At 43.8% G+C, this 22,245-nt stretch overlaps 2 protein-coding genes across 3 annotated transcripts in view; one reads left to right on the top strand and one right to left on the bottom strand.

The window, feature by feature from the left end:
• The window catches only part of RHEX (regulator of hemoglobinization and erythroid cell expansion), a 919,952-nt gene that overhangs the window by 2,531 nt on the left and 895,176 nt on the right, over positions 1-22,245 (top strand). The gene's annotated exons all lie outside the window — the stretch shown is intronic.
• The window catches only part of DSTYK (dual serine/threonine and tyrosine protein kinase), a 70,566-nt gene continuing 54,653 nt past the window's right edge, over positions 6,333-22,245 (bottom strand). Inside the window, exons 10-13 of one of the 2 annotated variants that reach the window (XM_032136766.2) lie at positions 21,422-21,535; positions 14,786-14,900; positions 12,017-12,151; positions 6,333-11,569 (exon numbers count right to left, since the gene is read on the bottom strand). In XM_032136766.2, coding sequence (XP_031992657.1) covers positions 11,382-11,569; positions 12,017-12,151; positions 14,786-14,900; positions 21,422-21,535 — 552 coding nt within the window. In that variant the 3' untranslated portion in view covers positions 6,333-11,381. The remainder of the gene's footprint in view (positions 11,570-12,016; positions 12,152-14,785; positions 14,901-21,421; positions 21,536-22,245) is intronic. The other variant, XM_032136768.2, reaches the window with a different exon arrangement.

Genomic DNA, 22,245 nt, shown 5'->3' with positions numbered 1-22,245 from the left:
CTGGCAGCAATGGCCCTGTTAGCACAAGAAGCAGATAAGCTAACTCTTGGGCAAAACCTAAATATAAAGCCCCCCATGCTGTGGTGACTTTAATAAATACCAAAAGACATCATTAGCTACCGAATGCTAGACTAACTAGATACCAAAGCTTGCTCTGAAAATCCCCGCATAACCATTGACGTTTACAACATCCTAAACCCCGCCACCTTGCTCCCGGTGTCAGAGAGCCCAGTTGAACATAACTGTGTAGAGGTATTGGACTCACTTTATTCTAGTGGGCCCAACCTTCAAGACCATCCTTAAACACCAGTAGACTGGGAGCTGTACGTGGATGGGAGCAGCTTCGCCAGCCCCTGCAAAGTGACTCTGAAGAAGATGACAAGCCCTGCTCCAGTCACACCCGGAAGCTGACTGGTCCATGCACGGCATGAGAAAACTCATTGCGGGACTCATTTTCCTTAAAACTTGGACTTGTACAGTAAGAACTTCAACTGACCTTCCTCAGACAGAGGACTGTTCCCAGTATATACATCAAGTCACTGAGGTAGGACAAAAGATTGCTACAGTCCTATTATTTTATGGTTATTATAAGTGTACCAGGACTCTAAAAGAAACTTATTTGTATAATGCTATTCTATCCAAGGTATGTAGCCCAGGAAATAACCAACCTGATGTGTGTTATGACCCATTTTAAGCCTCCCATGATCACAGTTTTTAAAATAAAATTAAGGACTGGTCCTTTTCTAGGCGACACAAGTAAAGTAATAGCTAGGACAGAAGAAAGAGGAGTCCCTAAGCATATAACCCTAAAATTTAATGCTTGTGCCACTATCAATAGCAATAGGCATGGAATAGGATGTGGTTCTTTAAATCAGGAAAAGAAAAAGTTACATGGCAGGAAATAAGTATATCTGCCATGAATTAGGCTCATGTGCAAATGTGTGTTATTACTAGTCTTGTGTCATCTGGACTACTTGGAAAAAGGATGAAAAAGATCCTGTTTAACTCCAAAAAGGAGAAGGCAGCCCCTCCTGTACGAGTGGAAGCTGCAACCCCTTGAAATTAGTAATTACAAATCCCTTAAACCCCAGGTGGGAAAAAGGAGAACACGTATCTCTGGGCATCGATGGAAAAGGACTGGATCCTAAAGTAAAGGTCTTAGTAAAAGGAGAGGTTTGTAAACTCTCTCCGGAACCAGTATTTCAGACTTTCTATGATGAATTAAATGTGCCAGTACCAGAGACTCCAGGAAAAGGCGGAAATTTGTTTTTGCAATTAGCCGAGCATGTAGCCCAGTCTCTAAATGTCACTTCATGTTATGTTTGTGGAGGAACTGTAATGGGAGATCAATGGCCATGGGAAGCCCAAGAATTAGTGCCTACAGACCCCGTTCCTGATGAATTCCCGGCCCAAAAGAATCACCCGGATAATTTCTGGGTCCTAAAAGCCTCAATTATTGGACAGTATTGCATAGCTAGAGAAGGAAAAGAATTCACTTACCCCGCAGGACGATTTAGTTGTCTGGGACAGAAACTGTATCATGGTACCACAAAAACAGTCACTTGGTGGAGTTCAAATCACACAGAGAGGAATCCATTTAGTAAATTCCCAAACTTGCAAACTGTGTGGACCCACCCAGAGTCCCACCGGGACTGGTCAGCCCCCACTGGATTACACTGGTTATGTGGGCATAGATCTTCTGCCAAATTACCCGACCAGTGGGCAGATAGTTGTGTTATTGGCACTATTAAACCATCTTTCTTCCTACTGCCCATAAAGACAGGTGAACTCCTGGACTTCTCTGTCTATGCTTCCCATGAAAAGAGAAGCATAGCTATAGGAAATTGGAAAGATGATAAATGGCCCCCTGAGAGAATTATACAATACTATGGGCCTGCTACTTGCGCACAAGACGGCTCATGGGGATACTGGACCCCCATTTACATGCTCAACCGAATCATACGGTTGCAAGCTGTCTTGGAGATCATCACTAATAAAACCGGTAAAGCCTTGACTATTCTGGCCCAGGAAGAAACTCAGATGAGAAATGCTATCTATCAAAATAGATTGGCTCTCGACTACTTGCTAGCAGTTGATGGAGGGGTCTGTGGGAAATTTAACCTTACCAATTGCTGCGTGCACATAGACGATCAGGGGCAAGTAGTTGAAGATATAGTTAAAGACATGACGAAACTGGCATATGTGCCTGTACAAGTGTGGCATGGATTTGACCCTGAGGCCATGTTTGAAAATGGTTCCCAGTGCTAGAAGGATTTAAAACTCTTATAATAGAAATTATAGTAGTAATAGGCACCTGCTTACTGGTCCCTTGTTTACTACCTGTACTCATTCAAATGGTAAAAGGTTTCATCGCTACTCTAGTTCACCAGAATGCTTCAGCACAAGTGTACTACATAAATCACTGTCGATCTGTCATGCAGGAAGACATAGGTAGTGAGGATGAAGGTGAGAACTCCCACTAATAAAATGAGTGAGAGTCTCAAAGGGGGGGAATAAGGGAGGAGACCACCCCTCGTATTGTCTTGTGCCCAATTTCTGCCTCCAAAGAAAGAAGAAGTAAAAACTAAAAGGCAGAAATGAAATCCACAAGCAGACAGCCCAGCCCCACACCCTGGGCCTGGTAGTTAAAGATCGACCCCCAACCTAATCGGTTATTTGCATAAAAAAGGCACTGTGAAGATCCCTGTCCTGTTCAGTTCCTTTCTAATTACCGGTGTATGCAGCCCCCAATCATGTACCCCCTGCTTGCTCAATCGATCACGACCCTCTCATGTGGACCTCCTTAGAGTTGTGAGCCCTTAAAAGGGACAGGAATTGCTCACTCAGGGAGCTCGGCTCTTGAGACAGGAGTCTTGCCGATGCTCCTGGCCGAATAAACCCCTTCCTTCTTTAACTCGGTGTCTGAGGGGTTTTGTTTGCGGCTCTTCCTGCTACAGTTCCTGCCTACTGATTCTGTGAGTCTGATCTTCCAGTTCTAGTTGTTGATTTTTTGAGGCACTAGTATTTTTCCAATACATATTTCCTTCCTCCTAAATTAGCCAGGATTCATTTTCTAGATGTTCATAGCAGATAAACAATACGGTAACAGAAATTCCATACTCTAAAAGTTCAAAGTTGTCTCTTTAGGATCACTATTATCAGTTTGATTTATACATTTACAAATTGTTTTTTTCTGTGCACTATACATGCAGATGGGCTAAATCTCTTTTTTTTTTTTTTTTTTGAGATGGAGTCTTGCTCTGTCACCCAGGCTGGAGTGCAGTGGCGCAGTCTCAGCTCACTGCAAGCTCCGCCTCCCAGGTTCACACCATTCTCCTGCCTCAGCCTCCCAAGTAGCTGGGACTACAGGCGCCCGCCACCACGCCCAGCTAATTTTTTATACTTTTAGTAGAGACACAGTTTCACCGTGTTAGCCAGGATGGTCTTGATCTCCTGACCTTGTGATCCACCCGCCTTGGCCTCCCAAAGTGCTGGGATTACAGGCATGAGCCACTGCGCTTGGCCAGATGGACTAAATCTCTAGATAATTTGGGGTTATGGGGAACAAAGGGATTTTTACCAAAAAATGGATTATGTTATATATATTCTTTTTTTTTTTTGAGATGGAGTCTTGCTCTGTTGCTCAGGCTGGAGTGCAGTGGCATGATCAGCTCACTGCAGCCTCTGCCTCCCAGGTTTAAGTGATTCTCCTGCCTTAGCCTCTCGAGTAGCTGGGGTCACAGGCATGCACCACCACACCCGGCTAATTTTTGTATTTTTAGCAGAGACCATATTGGCCAGGCTAGTAGTCTCAAACACCTGACCTCAGGTGATCTGCCCAGCTCAGCCTCTGAAAGTACTAGGATTACAGGCATGAGCCACCGTGCCCAGCCAAGCCACTGTGCCCAGCCTACAGTTTTTTTTTTTTTTTTTCACATTTACATCTTTCCTATACCTGGACTTTTTTTTCACATGATGATTTAAGTATTTTTTTCCTCAGGTGGTGATATGATTTGAATGCATGTGTCCCTCCAAAATTTCTATGTTGGAACTCAAACCCCAAGCTATTAAGAGGTGGGGCCTTTGGGAGGTGATTAGGCCATGCGGGCTTAGCCCTCACGGATAGGATTATTGGCACTATAAAGAGGCTCAGAGGGCTGCCTAGTTCTTCCATCTCTTCTGCCATGTGAGGACAGCGTTAGTGTCCTGAAGGATGCAGCAACAAGGTGCCATCTTGGAAGCACAGAGCAGTTCTTACCAGATAGTGACCCTGCTGGCACCTCAATCATGAACTTCCCAGCTCCCAAAACTATGAGTAATAAATTTGTTATTTATAAATTACCTGGTCTGTGGTATTTTGTTACAGTAGCAGGAAAAGACTAAAACAAGGGGATAGCCAACTTTACTGACTAATCTATTTTTTTCGTGGATTTGAAATGCTAACTGCAAAATATACCAAGGGGGCCAGGCATGCTGGCTCATGCCTGTAATCCCAACGCTTTGGGAGGCCAGATTACCTGAGGTCAGGGGTTCGAGACCAGCCTGGCCAACGTGGTGAAACCCTGTCTCTACTAAAAATACAAAAATTAGCCGGGCATGGTGGTGCGTGCCTGTAATCCCAGCTACTCAGGAGGCTGAGGCAGGAGAATAGCTTGAACCCAGGAGGCGGAGGTTGCAGTGAGCTGAGATCACACCATTGCACTCCAGCCTGGGAGAGTGAGACTCTATCTCAAAAAAATAAAAATAAAATATACCAAGGAACAGACTCTCCCTAGAAGGGCCACAAGAGGCCTCAATCAGTGCGTGTCTCCCCGTAGTAACTGCACTCCAAAGGAGGTTATTCAGTTAGCACTTTATTGACTCCTTGGGATTCTGCTAAAGACAGAAATTTTGAGGTTGAATTTAATAATGTTCAGAAGCCTGAACCCCACCCAAATAAAGGATCAGGAAGGCCACCCAAGTTGCCCTACTCAGGGCACATACCTACTGAGGGATGTGTTTTTGAAAAAGCATGCCCAATCTGAAAATGTGTATACCACAAGCTATTTTCTTCCAAAGTAATAAGGGCAAAGGAAGAGGTTAAGAGAACTCCGTCACACTAAACTTCCTAGGAAAATACAGGGCATATGCATAAAAGATGGGATATATTTAACTGTGAAGGGTGGCTGGAGTTACTAGAGAGTTTCACAAGTGTTAAGAGGCTTATCTGGGCTGGGTGCATGGCTCACACCTATAATCCCAGCACTTTGGGAGGCTGAGGCAGGATTGCTTGAGCCCAGGAGTTTGAGACCAGCCTGGGCAACATAGCCAGACCCTGTCGTTAAACAAACAAAAACAGCCAGGCGTGATGGCATGCATCTGTGGTCCAGGTACTCAGGAGGTTGAAGCAGGAAGATTGCTTGAGCCCAGGAGGTCAAGGCTACCGTGAGCCATGTTTGTGCCATCGCGCTCCAGCCTGGGCAACAGCAAGAGCAAGACACTGTCTCCAAAATAAAAATAAAATAAGATAAGGCTTATCTGCATTATTAGCATTAACCAACTGAGCTAACCAGCTTCAGTTGCATTAAATGAATACTGTGTGGGTATGGGCTGAGAACCGTCGAGATCAACTTCGAGGAGCAGGAACACACCAGCTACTTAAGGTGTGCTGCCATCTGCTGGCTAACCTTGTGTTGCAGTCAAACCAAAACTAGTTACAGCAAAAAATGACAGCCACACAAGCCAGACATGGTATAATAACAAAAAACAAACCAAAGCAAACGCACCTCGTGCTGCACGCTGACCTTCCCTGGTAACTAGAAGTGGTGCCTGTCTCTTGGTGGCCCATGGTGGTGACTGTCAGGCACTGCTGAGCAAGCAAATCTCAGGACTGGGGTGAACCTAAATAGAAAATTCAAAATACACTACATGCAGATAGGCCAGCATAAGATTATGTGCCCAGTTCTCTCACAGTGTAATAGAGTAGCTAGGCTCGTATATGAACTCACAATGCTGCAGGTTCCTGCTTAAAAGAAGCTGGAAAAAAGCATGTCACCCAGGATAGGCTCTAGAAGATACATTGCTATCATCTCACCCCTTTTCTCCACTATCCTATCTCCCATTCCCTTGCCTGACCCTCCAGTAGTGATGATGTAAAGTACCCAGAGGCCAAGAGCCATGGTGGCTGGGGAGGGCCCCTGATGGGAGAGGAACATGTTGCATCCATCTCTCCTAAGGCAAACTGAAAGACATCTGACTGAAGGTCACCAGTGGAAATGGAATGGATTAGGGAACGTCCTGTTACTATGGGTAGTGAGGTAAGGGAAAACCAAAACCAAACAGATAGAAACCTAAAACGTTAATGTGATCTTTATTATACAGCACATCTGGTATTTGTGTATCCCAACAAGTATACAGAATACTCTATAAAACCAAACCCAACCCTTCAATATTACACTAATGAAGATTAACCCAGAGTCGCATCTCTTCAAAATGCACACAATTAACACGGTCCTGCTGTAACAATATTATGGAAAGAGCCAGGTAGCACAAGAAAGGAGAGAGGATAAAGACTGAAGTGTGTGCCAAAGTCATTGTCTTTTGTTATTGCACTTTTATTCTACACACTTAGTATGTTACACTTTCATTTAACACTGTAATAAACATTAGTCCTTTAAAACAAACAAAAAACATTACATGAAGACAAAAGACAACAGGCTGTCCAGACCAATTTTCTTTTCAACCATCTGGGCAAGCTGGCCTCCACAGTGCTAGATGTCCTGATGCACCTCTGAGATCACCTCAATTGGACTGGATGTTAACAAAACAGATGAAGTTAAAAATAAAACCCTTTTAGGAACAGTAGTGCTACTGGAAACCTCCAGGAGAGTTTGGAATACAAGTGTCTCAAGGCCACTCCCTCTTTACCCACTTTAACATCAAACAAGCTCTATTCATCCCACCTCCATAATTGAAGGATTAACCTTTTTTTTTTTTTTTCTTTTTTTTTTTTTTGAGATGGAGTCCTGCTCTGCTGCCCAGGCTGGAGTGCAGTGGTGTGATCTTGGCTCAATGCAGCCTCTGTCTCCTGGGTTCAAGCAATTCTCCTACCTCGGCCTCCCGAGTAGCTGAGACTATGGGTGCCCGCCACCATGCCTGGTGAATTTTTTCTATTTTTAATAGAGATGGGGTTTCACCATGTTACCAGGCTGGTCTCAAACTCCTTACCTCAGGTTTTAAAAAGTGGGTTACTTGATCCAGAAAATCCAAAAGCTTTGGAAATTCAAGGAAAGCAACTACTCTTTTGGCAGTGGACTCTTCCAGGGTTGTTAATCCCACTCTGACGCAATATGGATGGACTAGGGAGGCTTCCTGATTATCCAAATGGAATACCAAGGCATGCCATCATCTCTCCAAAGCAAGCCCAAAGAGGGCTTTAACTGCCCAAAGTGCTACTGTAATCACCAATTCCCCTGGGCCTCGCAGTGCTAAATAATAAGCCAAAGCCAAAAAATAAAGTGTCATTCAGTGCAGTTGTCACTTTGCAGCCCTGCAACCCCGAGGCACTTCTTCCATGAGGAAGAACACTTTGTGACCCTTCTTTGGCAGCTCAAGCAAAGACACAAAAATGCATTTGAGAGCTGACAGGTACTAGTCGAGAGTTCTATGAGTCCCCTATTTCTGTATGTGGTAGTAATGCATTCTTTCCTCCACTGCTTCCTTGAATTTTAGTGTTAAAAATTAGGAGAAGCTGCTGCCTAGGCTCTGTCCCCTTGAAGTTGATGGAGTCAAAAGTGACTCTCTTTGGTCTGGGAACAACCAGCACAGTCCTCCCGTGAAGCGCTTGCTCAGTCAATGAGCTACTCTTTGCAGAGGATCAGGGAACTAAGGTATGCCTGGGGAAACCCAACCCAAATGAGCCATGCCAGACAGCCCTTGCCATCAGCTCTCTAGGCACAGGGTCAGCCATTCCAGGGCCCCAGGCTCCACCATTTCTCCTGACTGCTCTGCAGGAAGGCCTCTCACTCATTTCTGAAACAAAATGAGAGACCAGACTTCAAGCTCTGGCCATTAAAAATGGCCAGGTCATCATTTTCATGCTGGGGTAAGCTGCCCTAATTATGTTGATTAGAAGGACAGACCACAATAAGGGTCATTCTTTCATGCCATCCTTTTTCTTCCTGCAGCCACAATCTCACCTCACCACTTGGGAACACATACAACCAAAGCTGGGAGGTAAAATCTTTAGGACTTTGGTCACGCTGAGCCCTCTATAAACCAAGTGCTGCCAGACTTCTTTGAAAACCTAGTGTCCTCCCAAGTAATATACAATACAGTACATTTCATGGCATTCCATCACTTATAATAAGAATGGATGCCAAAGAACAAAGAATCCAAAATTAGCTGACAATGTTATAAAACAAAAGCAAAGTATACACACGCTATACACACATATACCTGCACTCAGCCTGCTGAGTATTTAAATAACATCCCAAATATCCATATGTGGACTTTGGCTGGCCTAGAGACTTTCAAGAATATTTTGCACCTTTTCTCAAAATACTTTTTTTAAAGAAAATGAACTGTAACACAACTACTCATCTCCTTACTTATATCAGTCCCTCCCTTCCACCCTTCCCACTGGGAAAAAAACTGTTGGGGAATCTGCTAGAGAACTGGTACCTGATAGCAAACCAAGCCGTGGGGTAAACCAAAAAGGGACTCTGGGTAGAGGGAAAAAATCTAACCTCCCATATGTGAATGAGAGTATGAGCTAATACTTCCCAAGAATGTTAGGAATGTGACCTTCATAATGGAAGCGCAGACCTATGATTATAGCTAGAGTCAAAAGAAAACAGTCTGGAAAGGGAACTATATTAGACTTTTCCTAAAATTTCATACACAACAGACTTACACTGATTTTCCAGCAAGTAGAGAGTACTTACCCCTCCTTTCTTGACACCTGACTCCCTTGAAGCCCCATCATAGTTCCCAGAAGGACAGTGAGTTAGTGCAGAGAATAGAGTACTTGAAGTATAGCTAAATAGGTGGTAAAAATTCTAAGAATATACTGAACATCCTACCAAAACAAGGCTAAAGCCTGCAGAGCCCGAAGACACTGAGTCAGTTCCTTTATCATTTGCAAGTAAAAAGGTAATTATTAGCACTACATGGAATTTCTGAAAGGCTGCAAGAGTTTAGGGAGCTACTATGCTCAAACATATCATGATCAGAGCCCAGGATAGCCAAAGAGTTAAAAGTTATATGAAAGACCCATTATAGACTCCATTTATACTCCATTAATATTTAAAAGATGGTCATTCTGTCATAGACAACCCTAGAAAATCCCAGCAGCAGATGTGCGACTCATCTTTTTTTTTTTTTTTTTTTTTGAGATGGAGTCTCGCTCTGTTGCCCAGGCTAGAGTGCAGTGGCGCGATCTCGGCTCACCACAACGTCCGCCTCCCGGGTTCAAGCGATTCTCCTGCCTCGGCCTCCCAAGTAGCTGGGACTACTGGTGCGCACCACCATGCCCAGCTAATTTGCAACTCATCTTATACACCTACCTGGGGACCTGTTTTACAAACTCTGGGGCTGGACACAGGGGCCAGACCACAATTATCGGGGATTAGGCAGATGGAGGGAGACTACTCATTTCCACTGTCTACTTCCTCGTCTACCTGTTTTTCTGAATCTAATGGACCAGTTTGGTTGAGGAAGGCTTGAAGTCAAGTGCATCTGAGATGTACCAATATTTAAATTGTTCCCCTTCCTCTGCCTAGAATCAGAATTTCTTTCCTCAAGCACACTTCATGAGGAACCCTCCAAAAGACCACCCACCCACCTTTCAGGGAAACTTCCCAGACACTAGCACACAGGGGTGAGGGGCACACACACAGAACTACTAGAGGAGGGTTTTTCTCTTTCATCTGCTTCTTTTTTTCTTCTAACAGATTTTTAAAAAGGTAAAAAGAAGGAACAAATTTCGGGAGAAATCGTGGTTAAAAGCTCATTGATCAAGTTTTAAAAACACCAGTGTGTTAGATTCAAACACAAAAAGAAAAATTTCTGATTGTGTTAAGTTTTAAAAACAAGCTGGTTTTCTTCCAATATGTTTGTACACAGGCCATGGCCTCCAATCATCTCCCACCTCTCAGTTCTCACCCAAATACTTCGCATTGGGTTGATTTTGCTCAGACATTCACTTCTAAGTACCATGTTATCTGGAGCTTTCCCACTTTGAGATGAAAAGAGGTAAACAAAAGAGAAGACTCAAAGGTAAAAGAACAGATTCTGTTCTGGGGTTAGCAGTAACTCTAAATCCAGTAACTTCTGTGTGTATGTCTATATAGATAGAGATATAGACACACACACACGTATATATGTATACACACACATATATGCATACACATTCTTTTTTTTTTCTTTTTTTTTGGAGACAGAGTCTCACTCTGTTGCCCAGGCTGGAGTGCAATGGCACAATCTCGGCTCACTGCAACCTCTGCCTCCCAGGTTCAAGCGATTCTCCTTCCTCAGCCTCCCGAGTAGCTTGGATTACAGGCATGCACCACCACGCCCGGCTAATTTTTTGTATCTTTAGTAGAGACGGGGTTTCATCATGTTGGCCAGGCTGCTCTTGAACTCTGGACCTTGTGATCCGCCCGCCTCGGCCTCCCAAAGGCTGGGATTACAGGCGTGAGCCACCGTGCCTGGCCTCTTTTTTTTTTTTTTTCCTCTTTTCAGGGCCTCTTGGTGATGTAACAGTGAAACCCTCCCCCAGAAACCAGGGATATGTGGCCCTATAAATGTAAACACACTGGCACTATGAGGAACAGATAGCTCTGTTTCTAGCTCCCTCACTGGGACTTCTGACCATTGCAACCTGAGATCCCTGGCTGCAGACAGCAGGAACCAGACATCCACAAGTTCCTGTTTTTGTCCCCATGTTTTCATAATCCCAGAACTAAGCTCAAATTTTCTGAGTCCTGACTAAACTACTCCTAGCTAGAGCCAAAAATCATGAGAATGAGACTTTTTAACACTATTGCCACTGCAGCGTCCTGCTTGTTGTCTTAGAAGTATATACAGTGAATAGACAATGGTAACATCTGCCTCCTTTTCATTTGTGAGGCCAGAACATCACATTCCTCAGCTTTTACATATCTTAGACACTTTTTTGCTAAAGGGATAGCTTGGTGCTTCAGTGAGCTGCTGAATATGCTCAGTCATTCAACTCTTCACTGTCCAGGAGTCATCCCTACCTGGGAAGGTTTCAAGTTTCCCAGCAAGCACCAGTTCCCTTGGGAGTGTGTCCTATAGTGAATAAATGTCAAATTCTCCCCATGGCCAAAAGGTGAGGGGGAAGGAAAGAACTAGAGAGTGAAAGAGAAAGGTCTTTGCTTTCAAGTAGAATCATCTAGTCCTCTGTTTGGCTGCTCAGAATTGGACTTGCAGAGCCGATCCATGATGCCCTGGAGCATGGGCTGGACAATGCCCAAGAGAGGCCTCTTCAAGGGGTCGCCATCCCAACAGGCTTCCATCAGCTGCCAGCACTCCTCATCAAACACAGGAAGACGTTCTGGGCGAGCCCCTAGAGAAAGGAGCATGGAAACAAGACCACAAGTGAGAGGCACCCAGCACAAACAAAGAGGCATGACCAGCTCAAAGGCTGACTTCCCAGTGGGGCTCGGAATACTAAGAATGCAAGGAGTTTTGACTTCGACTGCAAACATCTAAGTTAGAACCTAACAGTAAGAGTAATTAAAAAAAAAAAGAAAAGAAAAACTGGAACACATTAGCCTATGAAGTTGAAGAATCGGACATTTTTTAAAAAAGACTTTTTGAGATAGTTCAATAGAGAGTTGACTGGAAGCAAAGGTTGACTTAAATATCTTTTCTGGATTCATGACAGTTTAAATGTATCTACGGCCCTGCTATGGAGTGGCCAGATAGGATGACAGGAGGCCCGGTGACATTGCCTGGGCTCAGTCTGCCCTAGCCAGGGGAGTTAGGACAAGGTAGTACTTGTGGCTCTTACCCCTCCGCACATTGTTCCAGAGATGGTCTTTGCTAGCACACCTCTCAAATGCCTCAGGGAGCTTGACAGAGCCTGAGCAGATATACCAGAAAAGAATTCCAAACGCGTAGACATCCACGGAATTATCGTACTTCCCTGATGGCAAGAAAGGATGAAACGTAATGAGCCGCGGAGAGTCAAGCAGCAGCATCTACACCACCTTGCCTCAGTAGAGGGTTGGCTTTTTCCAAAGCTTTTAACATCTATTATCTCTCAATAACAACCCTGCCAGGTAGGCAGGGCACATTTGTAATGCCCATTTTACAATACAATCAACTAAGACATTGGGAGGTCACAGCTCAATACTAAGAGAGCCAAGCCTAGAACTTGACAAAGGAGAAGGAAAATAAGGCCTTTCATTCTGCTAGGACAGTCAAAAAGATTAATCACAAAAGGTCATATTAGGGAAATAAAGTTGGAAATACAGGTGGGTAGGTATGTTGGAACCAGAATATAATAATTTTTAAAGTCAGGTAGAAGAATCTGGATTCAGTGAGCAGCAGGAAGTCATTTATGTTTTAGAGGAGGAGGTGACATGAAGAATATAATATTTTAGAAAGATGATTCTGACAGCAATAGGTGGACTGTAGTAGAAACAATAAAAGAAATTTAAGTATGAAATAGCCAAAATAGAATAATAGTGGAATTAGAAAGTTTTTTGTTTTTTTTTTTGAGATAGAGTTTCACTCTTGTTGCCCAGGCTGGAGTGCAGTGGCACGATCTCGGCTCACCACAACCTCCGCTTCCTGGGTTCAAGCGATTCTCTTGCCTCAGCCTCCCGAGTAGCTGGGATTACAGGCATGTGCCACCACGCCTGGCTAATTTTGTATTTTTAGTAGAGATGGGGTTTCTCCATGTTGGTCAGGCTAGTCTTGAACTCCTGACCTCAGATGATCTACCTGCCTTGGCTTCCCAAAGTGCTGGGATTACGACATGAGCCACCGCGCCTGGCCGAAAGTTTTTTTTTTTTTTTTAAGTAAATCTAGAGAAAGAAAAATGATGACTGTCTACTTAGTTCAGATGTTGAATACGACTACAGCTGTCTCGCTAACACCTAATCCTTACATGTATCACCCAGTGAAGGGCTGGGGGAAGACTCGTACATGAAATGAAAGAAATTTAAATATATTGCTAATTTTAACTCTTACCAATACTAATGACTGACCAGGGACTACCTTTCTATCTTCACTGGCAATGGAACAATCATTCCCATCACTTGGGCTCAAAACCTTGGAGTCATCTTTTAGTCATTCTTTTCTGTTCACTAACCATATCAAGTTAGCACCAAAATTTTGTTCATTCTTCCTCTGAATTGATCTCGAATTTCTCACGTTTGTTTCAGCACTAACACCAGCTTAATCATGGAGGCAACCATAGAAGACCAGCTATCTGGTCTTACCTTGGTTCTTCCCAAATCATCTTTACCTACTGTTGCTAAAGCTCATCTTCTATCAACATTTTCCTCTGTCCCCTAATCAGAAGCTCCTTAAGTCTTGCACAACAAGCCTTGATTCTTCTGTGGGAATTTCAAGCTCAATGTATTTTATCTCCAACCTTGTTTGCTACCATTCCCCAAATGGATTTCTTTCCTGTCATGTTTATTTCTATTCTGTGATTTTCTTCATTATTTCCCCTTCTTTAGCCTCCAGAATTTTCTCTCCTTCATGCTACAGGGTTATACTATGGAGACAGAAAGTCCTAGAATTAAATCACAGCTCCATTACCTTTTAGCTCAATGTTTTTGGGAGTAGGTTTCTTTCTTTCTTTTTTTTTTTTTTTAAGACGGAGTCTGGCTCTGTCACCCAGGCTGGAGTGCAGTGGCGCGATCTTGGCTCACTGCAAGCTCCGCCTCGAGGGTTCATGCCATTCTCCTGCCTCAGCCTTTCCGAGTAGCTGGGACTACAGGCACCCGCCACCACGCCTGGCTAATTTTTTGTATTTTTAGTAGAGACGGGGTTTCACCGTGGTCTCGATCTCCTGAACTTGTGATCCGCCCGCCTCGGCCTCCCAAAGTGCTGGGATTACAAGCGTGAGCCACCGCGCCCGGCCGGGAGTAAGGTTTCTTCATCAATCTGGTCTCAACTTTATCCATTGAATGGACACAAAAATACATCATCATCACAGAATTAAACAAAATATGTGAAAAACCTACCCATACTGCTTAGCTCCAGGTATATACTTAATAAATGAGTTCCCTTCTCACCTACCAATTTCCCAGATCTGACTCAAGTTCTACTCAAAATCTCACCTCCATCACAAAACCACCAAACATTTCCACCTTCATTTATTCCTTTTCTAAACACCAACAGTACATTATATAGCACTTAATTTAGCACTTAATCATACGTTGTGTTGTACTGCTTCCTATTTTACCTCTCAATATATCTCTATGTCAACTGTAAGTTCTTTAATGATAAAGGACAACTCCCATCACACAGGAGTTATTCAATCAATACTTTATGATTAAATAATTGGCTGATTATGGCAATTATGGCACTAATAACCCAAAGAGATGTCCAAATGATGATTCCCATTTGTACTTTTTCTTTCTTACTCCTTTACCTCTTCACTTTCCCTGCTACTTGCCTTAGGTAGGTCTCCCGTGATCTGGTTTCTCCCTTGCCTGTGCCAGACCTGCCAGTAGTGATTGTGCAAACGAGCTCAAGGGGTAGCACTCAGGATTAAAGTAATATGCCCTGCCCAGACCCACTGCCTGCCCTCCAGCCTTACCTGTGAAAAGTTCAGGGGCCATATGGATTGGTGTCCCCACAATGCTGCCTGACATCATGGCCTCTGGCTTGCAGAATCCTAAGTCAGTGATCTTGGCACGGTTCTGCTTATCCAGCTGCCAACAAAGCAGGGCAAGAGTCACCTTGTTTCTGATCCTGCACACAGCACTGCTGCATACCCAAGCTCAAAGGTAGGTACCTCAAAGTAGTGTCACTGGACAGGATTACGCTCTGAAAATGAGTTGTCAGGTGATTTCGTCCTTGTACAAACACCAGATTGAGCTTACACAAACCTAAATGGTATACCTGCTACACACCTAGGCTACATATTAATAGTATGGTCTTTTGCTACTAGGCTACAAACCTGTACAGCGTATTACTGTACTGAATACCATAGGCAACTGTAACACAATGGTATTTGTGTATCTAAACATACTTAAACATAGAAAAGGTACAGTAAGAATACGGTATAAAAGATAAAAAATGGTATACCTGTAGAGGGCATTTACAATGAATGGAGCTCGCAGAAGTGGAAGTTGCTCTGGGTGAGTCAGTGAGTGAGTGGTGAGTGAATGTGAAGGCCTAGGACGTTACCGTACACCACTGTAGGCTTTATAAACACTGTATATTTAGGCTACACTAAATTTATTTTTAAAAGTTTTTCTTCAATAATAAATCAACCTCTACTTACTGTAATTTTACTTTATAAACTTTAAGTTTTTTAAGCTTTTTGTTTGACTCTTTTGTAATAAACACTTAGCTTAAAACACACATTGTATAGCTGTACAAAAATATTGCGTTTTTTTTTTGTTTTGTTTTTTATTTTTTTAAAGAGACAGGGTTGTGCTCTGTTGTCCAGGCTGGAGTGCAGTGGCACAATCACAGCTCAAGGCAGCCTTGAACTTCTGGCCTCAAGGGATCTTCCCACCTCGGCTTCCTGACCAGCTAAGACTACAGTTGTATGCCATCATGCCTGGCTAATTTTTTGATTTTTAGCAGAGATTGGGATCTTTCTCTGTTGTCCAGGCTGGTTATAGGCTTCCTTTTTTTTTTTTTTTTAACTTTTAAAACTTTTTTGTGAAGAACTAAAACACAGACATATTAGCCTAGGCCTGCATGGGGTCAGGATCATCTATATCACTGTCTTCCACCTCCACATTCTGTCCCACTGGAAGGTCTTCAGGGACAATAACACACATGGAGCTGTCACTTCCTATGACAGCAACACCTTCTTCTGGAATTTGTCCTAAGGTCCTGCCCGAGGCTGTCCTTACTGGTTTATATATTTACTATATTATACTTTTTATTGTTAGAGTATCTAAAAGGTATAAAAAGATAAAAAGTATAGTACAGTAAATATATAAACCAGTAACAGAGCTGTTTATTATCAAATATTATATACTGTACATAATTGTGCTATACTTTTATATCAATAGGTTTACACAAGCATCACCACATGTGTATTGCACTGTGCTGCAACATTACAACAGCTGTGATGTCACTAGGCAATAGGAATTTTTTAGTCCATTATAATCTTTTTTGTTTGTTTTTGTTTTTGAGAAGGAGTTTCGCTCCTGTTGCCCAGGCTAGAGTGCAATGGCACAATCTCGGCTCACCACAACCTCTGCCTCCCGGGTTCAAGCGATTGTCTTGCCTCAGCCTCCCAAGTAGCTGGGATTACAGGCATGCGCCACCACACCCAGCTAATTTTGTATTTTTAGTATAGACGGGGTTTCTCCATGTTGGTCAGGTTGGTCTCGAACTCCCGACCTCAGGTGATCAGCCTGCCTCGGCCTCCCAAAGTGCTGGGATTACAGGCATAAGCCACCACGCCTGGCCAGTCCATTATAATCTTATCGGACTACATCGTATATGTGGTCTCACTGACCAAAATGTCATTATGCAGTGCATGACTGTACTTCATAAATCCTGCCGCCAACCTTCCTGTCTCCAGGTTCATTTCCATTACAGGTTGAGTATCCCTTATCTGAAAGGCTTGGAACCAGAAGTGTTTTGAATTTCATTTTTTTTTCAGATTTTGGAATATATCTATTATATTTGCTGATTCAGCACCTCTAATTAAAAATCCGAAATGCTCCAGTGAGCATTCCCTTTGAGGGTCATGTCAGTGCTCAGAAACTTTTGGATTTTGGAGCATTTTGGATTTGTAATTTTTGGATTAGGAAGACTCAACCGGTACCGTCTTCCTCCCCATACTATGAGCAGTATGAGGGCAGGGATTGCTGTTTTCATCTTAAGCACAGTGCTTAGCCGGGTACATATGAAGATCCTAAAAAACACTGGAAGAATGAGGAAGTACAGGTCCATGGAAGGACACCAGGGAAACACCTCAGTGCCTGACTCTCCTCCTGACCCCAGGGCAGAAAGTTGAGGTCCTCCGGTCAGCTAAGGAGAGTTTCCTAAAGTCCCTGTAGTTTCCTTTCCTAAAGGTCTAAGAGAATAAGTCTGTCTAATTTGGCTACTGATCAGCCTTTTAGGTTTCAGCTGTCAATTTTAGGGAGATCATTCCCTTCCCCTAAATTGCAGTCATCTTTATACATCATTTAAGTATTGCCAGAAAAAACTTGATGATATGCCAGTATACTTTCAAGAGGAGTAGGCCGAAAGATTCTTTACAATTCAAATTACAGGACTGGAGGGTTCATGACCATCTCACCATTTAAGGTACATTTACCAATCTCAGCCTTCATCCTACACCTCTGATCAAACCTTAAGCAATAACAAGGCTCAGACTCCTCAAAGGCAGAAAGACTATTCTAGATTAAAGGAGACTGAAGAAACATGACAACAAAATATACTATATATTTCCTGGATTGGATCCTTTATCAAACAAACAAACATACCATATTTAGGGCAAATGAACATATTTGGGACAACTGAAAAATGCTAATATAGATTACATATTAAATAATAGTATTGTATCAATGTTAAATTTCTTGGGTATGATAACGACACTTTGATTATGTAGAACAATGTCCTTTTTCTTAGGAGATACTTAGGAATAAAGTGTTTTCTGTAACTTACTTTCTTTTTGTGTGTGTGTGTGTGTGTGGCAGGGTCTCACTCTGTCACCAGGCTGGAGTGCAGTGGCGTGATCTCAACTCACTGCAACTTCTGCCTCCAGGGTTCAAGTGATCCTCCTGCCTCAGCCTCCTCAGTAGCTGGGACTACAGGCATGCACACGCCTAGCTAACTTTTTTTTTTTTTTTTTTTTTTGTATTTTTGGTAGAGACAGGGTTTTACCATCTTGGCCAGGCTGGTCTCCAACTCCTGACCTCAGGTGATTCACCCACCTCGGCCTCCCAAAGTGCCCGGATTACAGGCATGAGCCACTGCACCTGGCCTTGTAACTTAATTCCATATAGCTCAGTAAAAAAGTATGCACACGTGTGTGTGTGTGTGTGTGTGTGTGTGTGTGCATGTATAGAGAGAAAGAGAGAGCATACATTTTGGAGAAAAGAGAATGTGAATTTGGGTGAAGGGTATATGGGTCTTCTTTGTACCACTCTTCCATAAGTTTAACATTTTTCAAAACAGTGTAGGGGGAAAAAACCTTACACAATATCAGCTAAGTCTATGATGAAACTCCTCCCTAAGCTTTAAGTCTCACACACCATCTTTCACCATGCTGTTAACTCTACTACTTTCTGATATGGTTTGTTAACTCTACTACTTTCGGATATGGTTTGTCCCCATCCAAATTTCATCTTGAATTGTAACTCCCATAATCCCCACGTGTCATGGGAGGGACCTGATGGGAGGTAAGGGGCTTTTCCCCCTTTTGATCGGCACTTCTCCTTGCTGCCACCATGTGAAGAAGGACATGTTTGCTTCTTCCCCTTCCACCATGATGGTAAGCTTCCTGAGGCCTCTCCAGCCCTGCGGAACTGTGAGTCAATTAACCATTCTTCCTGTAAAAGGTACCCAGTCTCAGGTATGTCTTTATTAGCAGCATGAGAATGGACTAACACAGTAAATTGTACCAAGAGTGGGCTGCTGCTGTAAGGATACATGAAATTGTGGAAGCGACTTTGGAACTGAGTAACAGACAGAGGCTGGAACAGTTTGGAGGGCTCAGAAGAAGACAGGAAAATGTGGGAAAGTTTGGAACTTCCTAGAGACTTGTTGAATGGCTTTGACCAAAATGCTGATAGTGACATGGACAATGATGTCCAGGCTAAGGTGGTCTCAGATGGAAATAAGGAACTTGTTGGGAACTGGAATAAAGGTCACTATTGCTATGCAAGGAGACTGAAGGCATTTTGCCCCTGCCCTAGAGATCCATGGAACTCTGAACTTGAGAGAGATGACTTAGGGTATCTGGTGGAAGAAATTTATTTATTTATTTATTTAGAGACGGAGTCTCACTGTGTCACCCAGGCTGGAGTGCAGTGGCGCAATCTCAGCTCACTGCAACCTCCCCCTCCCAGGTTCAAGCAATTCTCCTGCCTCAGCCTCCCAAGTAGCTGGGACTACAGGTGTGTGCCACCACACCCGGCTAATTTTTTATTTTTAGTAGAGACAGGGTTTCACCATGTTGGCCAGGCTGGCCTCACAACTCCTGACTTCAGGTGATCCACCCACCTTGGCCTCCCAAAGTGCTGGGATTACAGATGTGAGCCACCATGCCCACCCGGAAGAAATTTTTAAGCAGCAAAGTGTTAAAGAGGAGGCAGAGCATAAAAGTTTGAAAAATTTGCAGCCTGACAATGTGATAGAAAAGAAAACCTATTTTCTGGCTGGGTGCAGTGCCTCACGCCTATAATCCCAGCACTCTGGGAGGCCGAGGTGGGCGGATCACTTGAGGTCAGGAGTTGGAGACCAGTCTGGCCAACATGGCAAAACCCTGTCTCTACTAAAAATACAAAAATTAGCCCGGCTGCCTGTAATCCCAGCTACTTGGGAGGCTTAGGCAGGAGAATCGCTTGAACCTGGGAGGTGGAGGTTACAGTGAGTCGAGATTGCGCCACTGCACTCCAGCCTGGGCAACAGAGCGAGACTCCATCTCAAAAAAAAAAGAAAAAAAGAAAAAAAAGAAAACTTATTTTCTGGGGAGAAATTCAAGCCCACTGCAGAAATTTTTGTAAGTAACAAGGAGCCGAATGTTAACCAGCAAGACAATGGGTAAAATTTCTCCAGGGCATGTCAGAGACCTTAACAGCAGCCCCCTCCTATGACAGGCCTGGAGATCTAGGAGGGAAAAATGGTTCTGTGGGCTGGGCCCAGGGCCCCCCTGCTCTATGCAGCCTTCAAACATGGTACCCTGCATCCCAGCTGCTTCAGTTCCAGCTGTGGCTAAAAGGGGCCAACACATATCTCAGGCCATTGCTTCAGAGGGTGCAGGCCCCAAATCTGGGCAGCTTACATGTGGTGTTGGGCCTGCAGGTGCATAGAAATCAAGAATTGCAGTTTGGGAACCTCTGCCTAGATTTCAGAGGATGTATGGAAATGCCTGGATATCCATGCAGAAGTTTGCTGCAGGGGTGGAGCCTCCATGGAGAACCTCTGCTAGGGCAGTGCAGAAGGGATGTATGGGGTTGGAGCCCCCACAGAAAGTCCCCACTGGGACACTGCCTAGTGGAGCTGTGAGAAGAAGGCCACTGTCTTCCAGAACCCAGAATGGTAGATCCACACATAACTTGCACCGTGTGCCTAGAAAAGCCACAGACACTCAACACCAGCCCATGAAAGCAGCCAGAAGGTAGGCTGTATCCTGCAAAGCCACAGGTGTGAAGATGCCCAATGCCATGGGAGACCACCTCTTGCATCAGTGTGCCCTGGATGTGAGACATGGAGTCAAAGAAGATAGTTTTGGAACTGCAGGGTTTAATGACTGCCCTATTGGATTTCAGACTTGCATAGGCCCTGTAGAACCTTTGTTTTGGCCAATTTCTCCCATTTGGAATGGGTGTATTTACCCAATGCCTGTACCCTCATAGTATGTAGAAAGTAACTAACTTGCTTTTGATTTTATAGGCTCACAGGCAGAAGGGACTTGCCTTGTCTCAGATAAAACTTTGGACTTGGACTTTTGGATTAATGCTAGAATGAGTTAAGACTTTGGGGAACTGTTGGGAAGGCATGATTGTGTTTTGAAATGTGAGGACATGAGATCTGGGAGGGGCCAGGGGCAGAATGATATGGTTTGGCTGTGTCCCCACCCAAATCTCATCTTGAATTGTAGTTCCCATAATCCACATGTGTTGTGGGAGGGACCCAGTGAGAGGTAATTTAATCATGGGGGCAGTCACCCTCATGCTTTTCTCATGACAGTGAGTTCTAACGAGATCTGATGGTTTTGTAAGGGGCTTTACCCCCTTTTGTTCAGTACCCCTCCTTGCTGCTGCCATGTGAAGAAGAATGTGTTTATTTCCCCTTCCGCCATAACTGTAAGTTTCCTGAGGCCTCTCCAGCCCTGTGCAACTGTGAGTCAATTAAACCTCTTTCCTTTATAAATTACCCAGTCTTAGGTATGTCTTTACTAGCAGCGTGAGAATGGACTAATACACTTTCTATGAGGACTTTTCTTAGGATCTAACTTATATTTACATGTACCCTCCAAAATCACTCAGCCACAGAGGTAGGGTATAATCTTGGGGAAACAGCTCTTACTTACCAGCACATTTTTCAGTTTGATATCACGATGGACAAGTCCCTGGCTGTGCAGGAAGCGGATTCCCTCCACCACATCTAGTGCTATCTGCAAACGTGTTTCCAGGGTCAGCCCAGCCTTGGGGAGAAAAAAGAGCTTACTTGTCATGATAAGGCAACTCCTCAATTCAACTGACTATACTAGGGCACATGTGGACAGAAAAGTGATTTTTAAAAAGAGGAAGAGCCGGGCACAGTGGCTCGTGCCTGTAACCCCAGCACTTAGGGAGGCCAAGGTCAAGAATTTCAAGACCAGCCTGGCAAACATGGTGAAATCCTGTCTCTACTACAAATGCAAAAAAGAATTAGCTGGATGTGGTGGCAGGTGCCTGTAATCCCAGCTACTTGGGAGGCTGAGGCAGGAGAATCACTTGAACCCAGGAGGCAGAGTTTGCAGTGAGCTGAGATGGTGCCACTGCACTCCAGCCTGGGTGACAGAGCAAGACTCTGTCTCAAAAAAAAAAAGGTGGGGGGAGAAAAAAGCAGTTAGGAGAGGGAAGTAGAGGAAAATCAAGGAAGAGCAAGTTGTAAAGGAGACAAAGCCAGATAAAATCCCTTGCAGGCTGCAGTTAAGCCAAATAGATAACCTCAAATGTGACTAGCAGATAGAACCAAACAACTAAGGCATGAGCTCATTTCTAACACTTGAACAAATTCTGGAACTGCCCTTGAGGCTCAAAGTGACTATTTCTAGGTCCCTCAGGAAGATTTACTTCCATTGCTTTACAGGCCTGGTTAGCCCAGGTTTGGTTTTATGGATTCAAATACCAAAGTCACTCATATTACTTC

Source organism: Hylobates moloch, unplaced genomic scaffold (genome assembly GCF_009828535.3).
Source record: "Hylobates moloch isolate HMO894 unplaced genomic scaffold, HMol_V3 SCAFFOLD_18, whole genome shotgun sequence".
Lineage (NCBI taxonomy): Eukaryota > Metazoa > Chordata > Mammalia > Primates > Hylobatidae > Hylobates > Hylobates moloch.
This window is presented reverse-complemented; position numbering and strand designations above follow the sequence as displayed.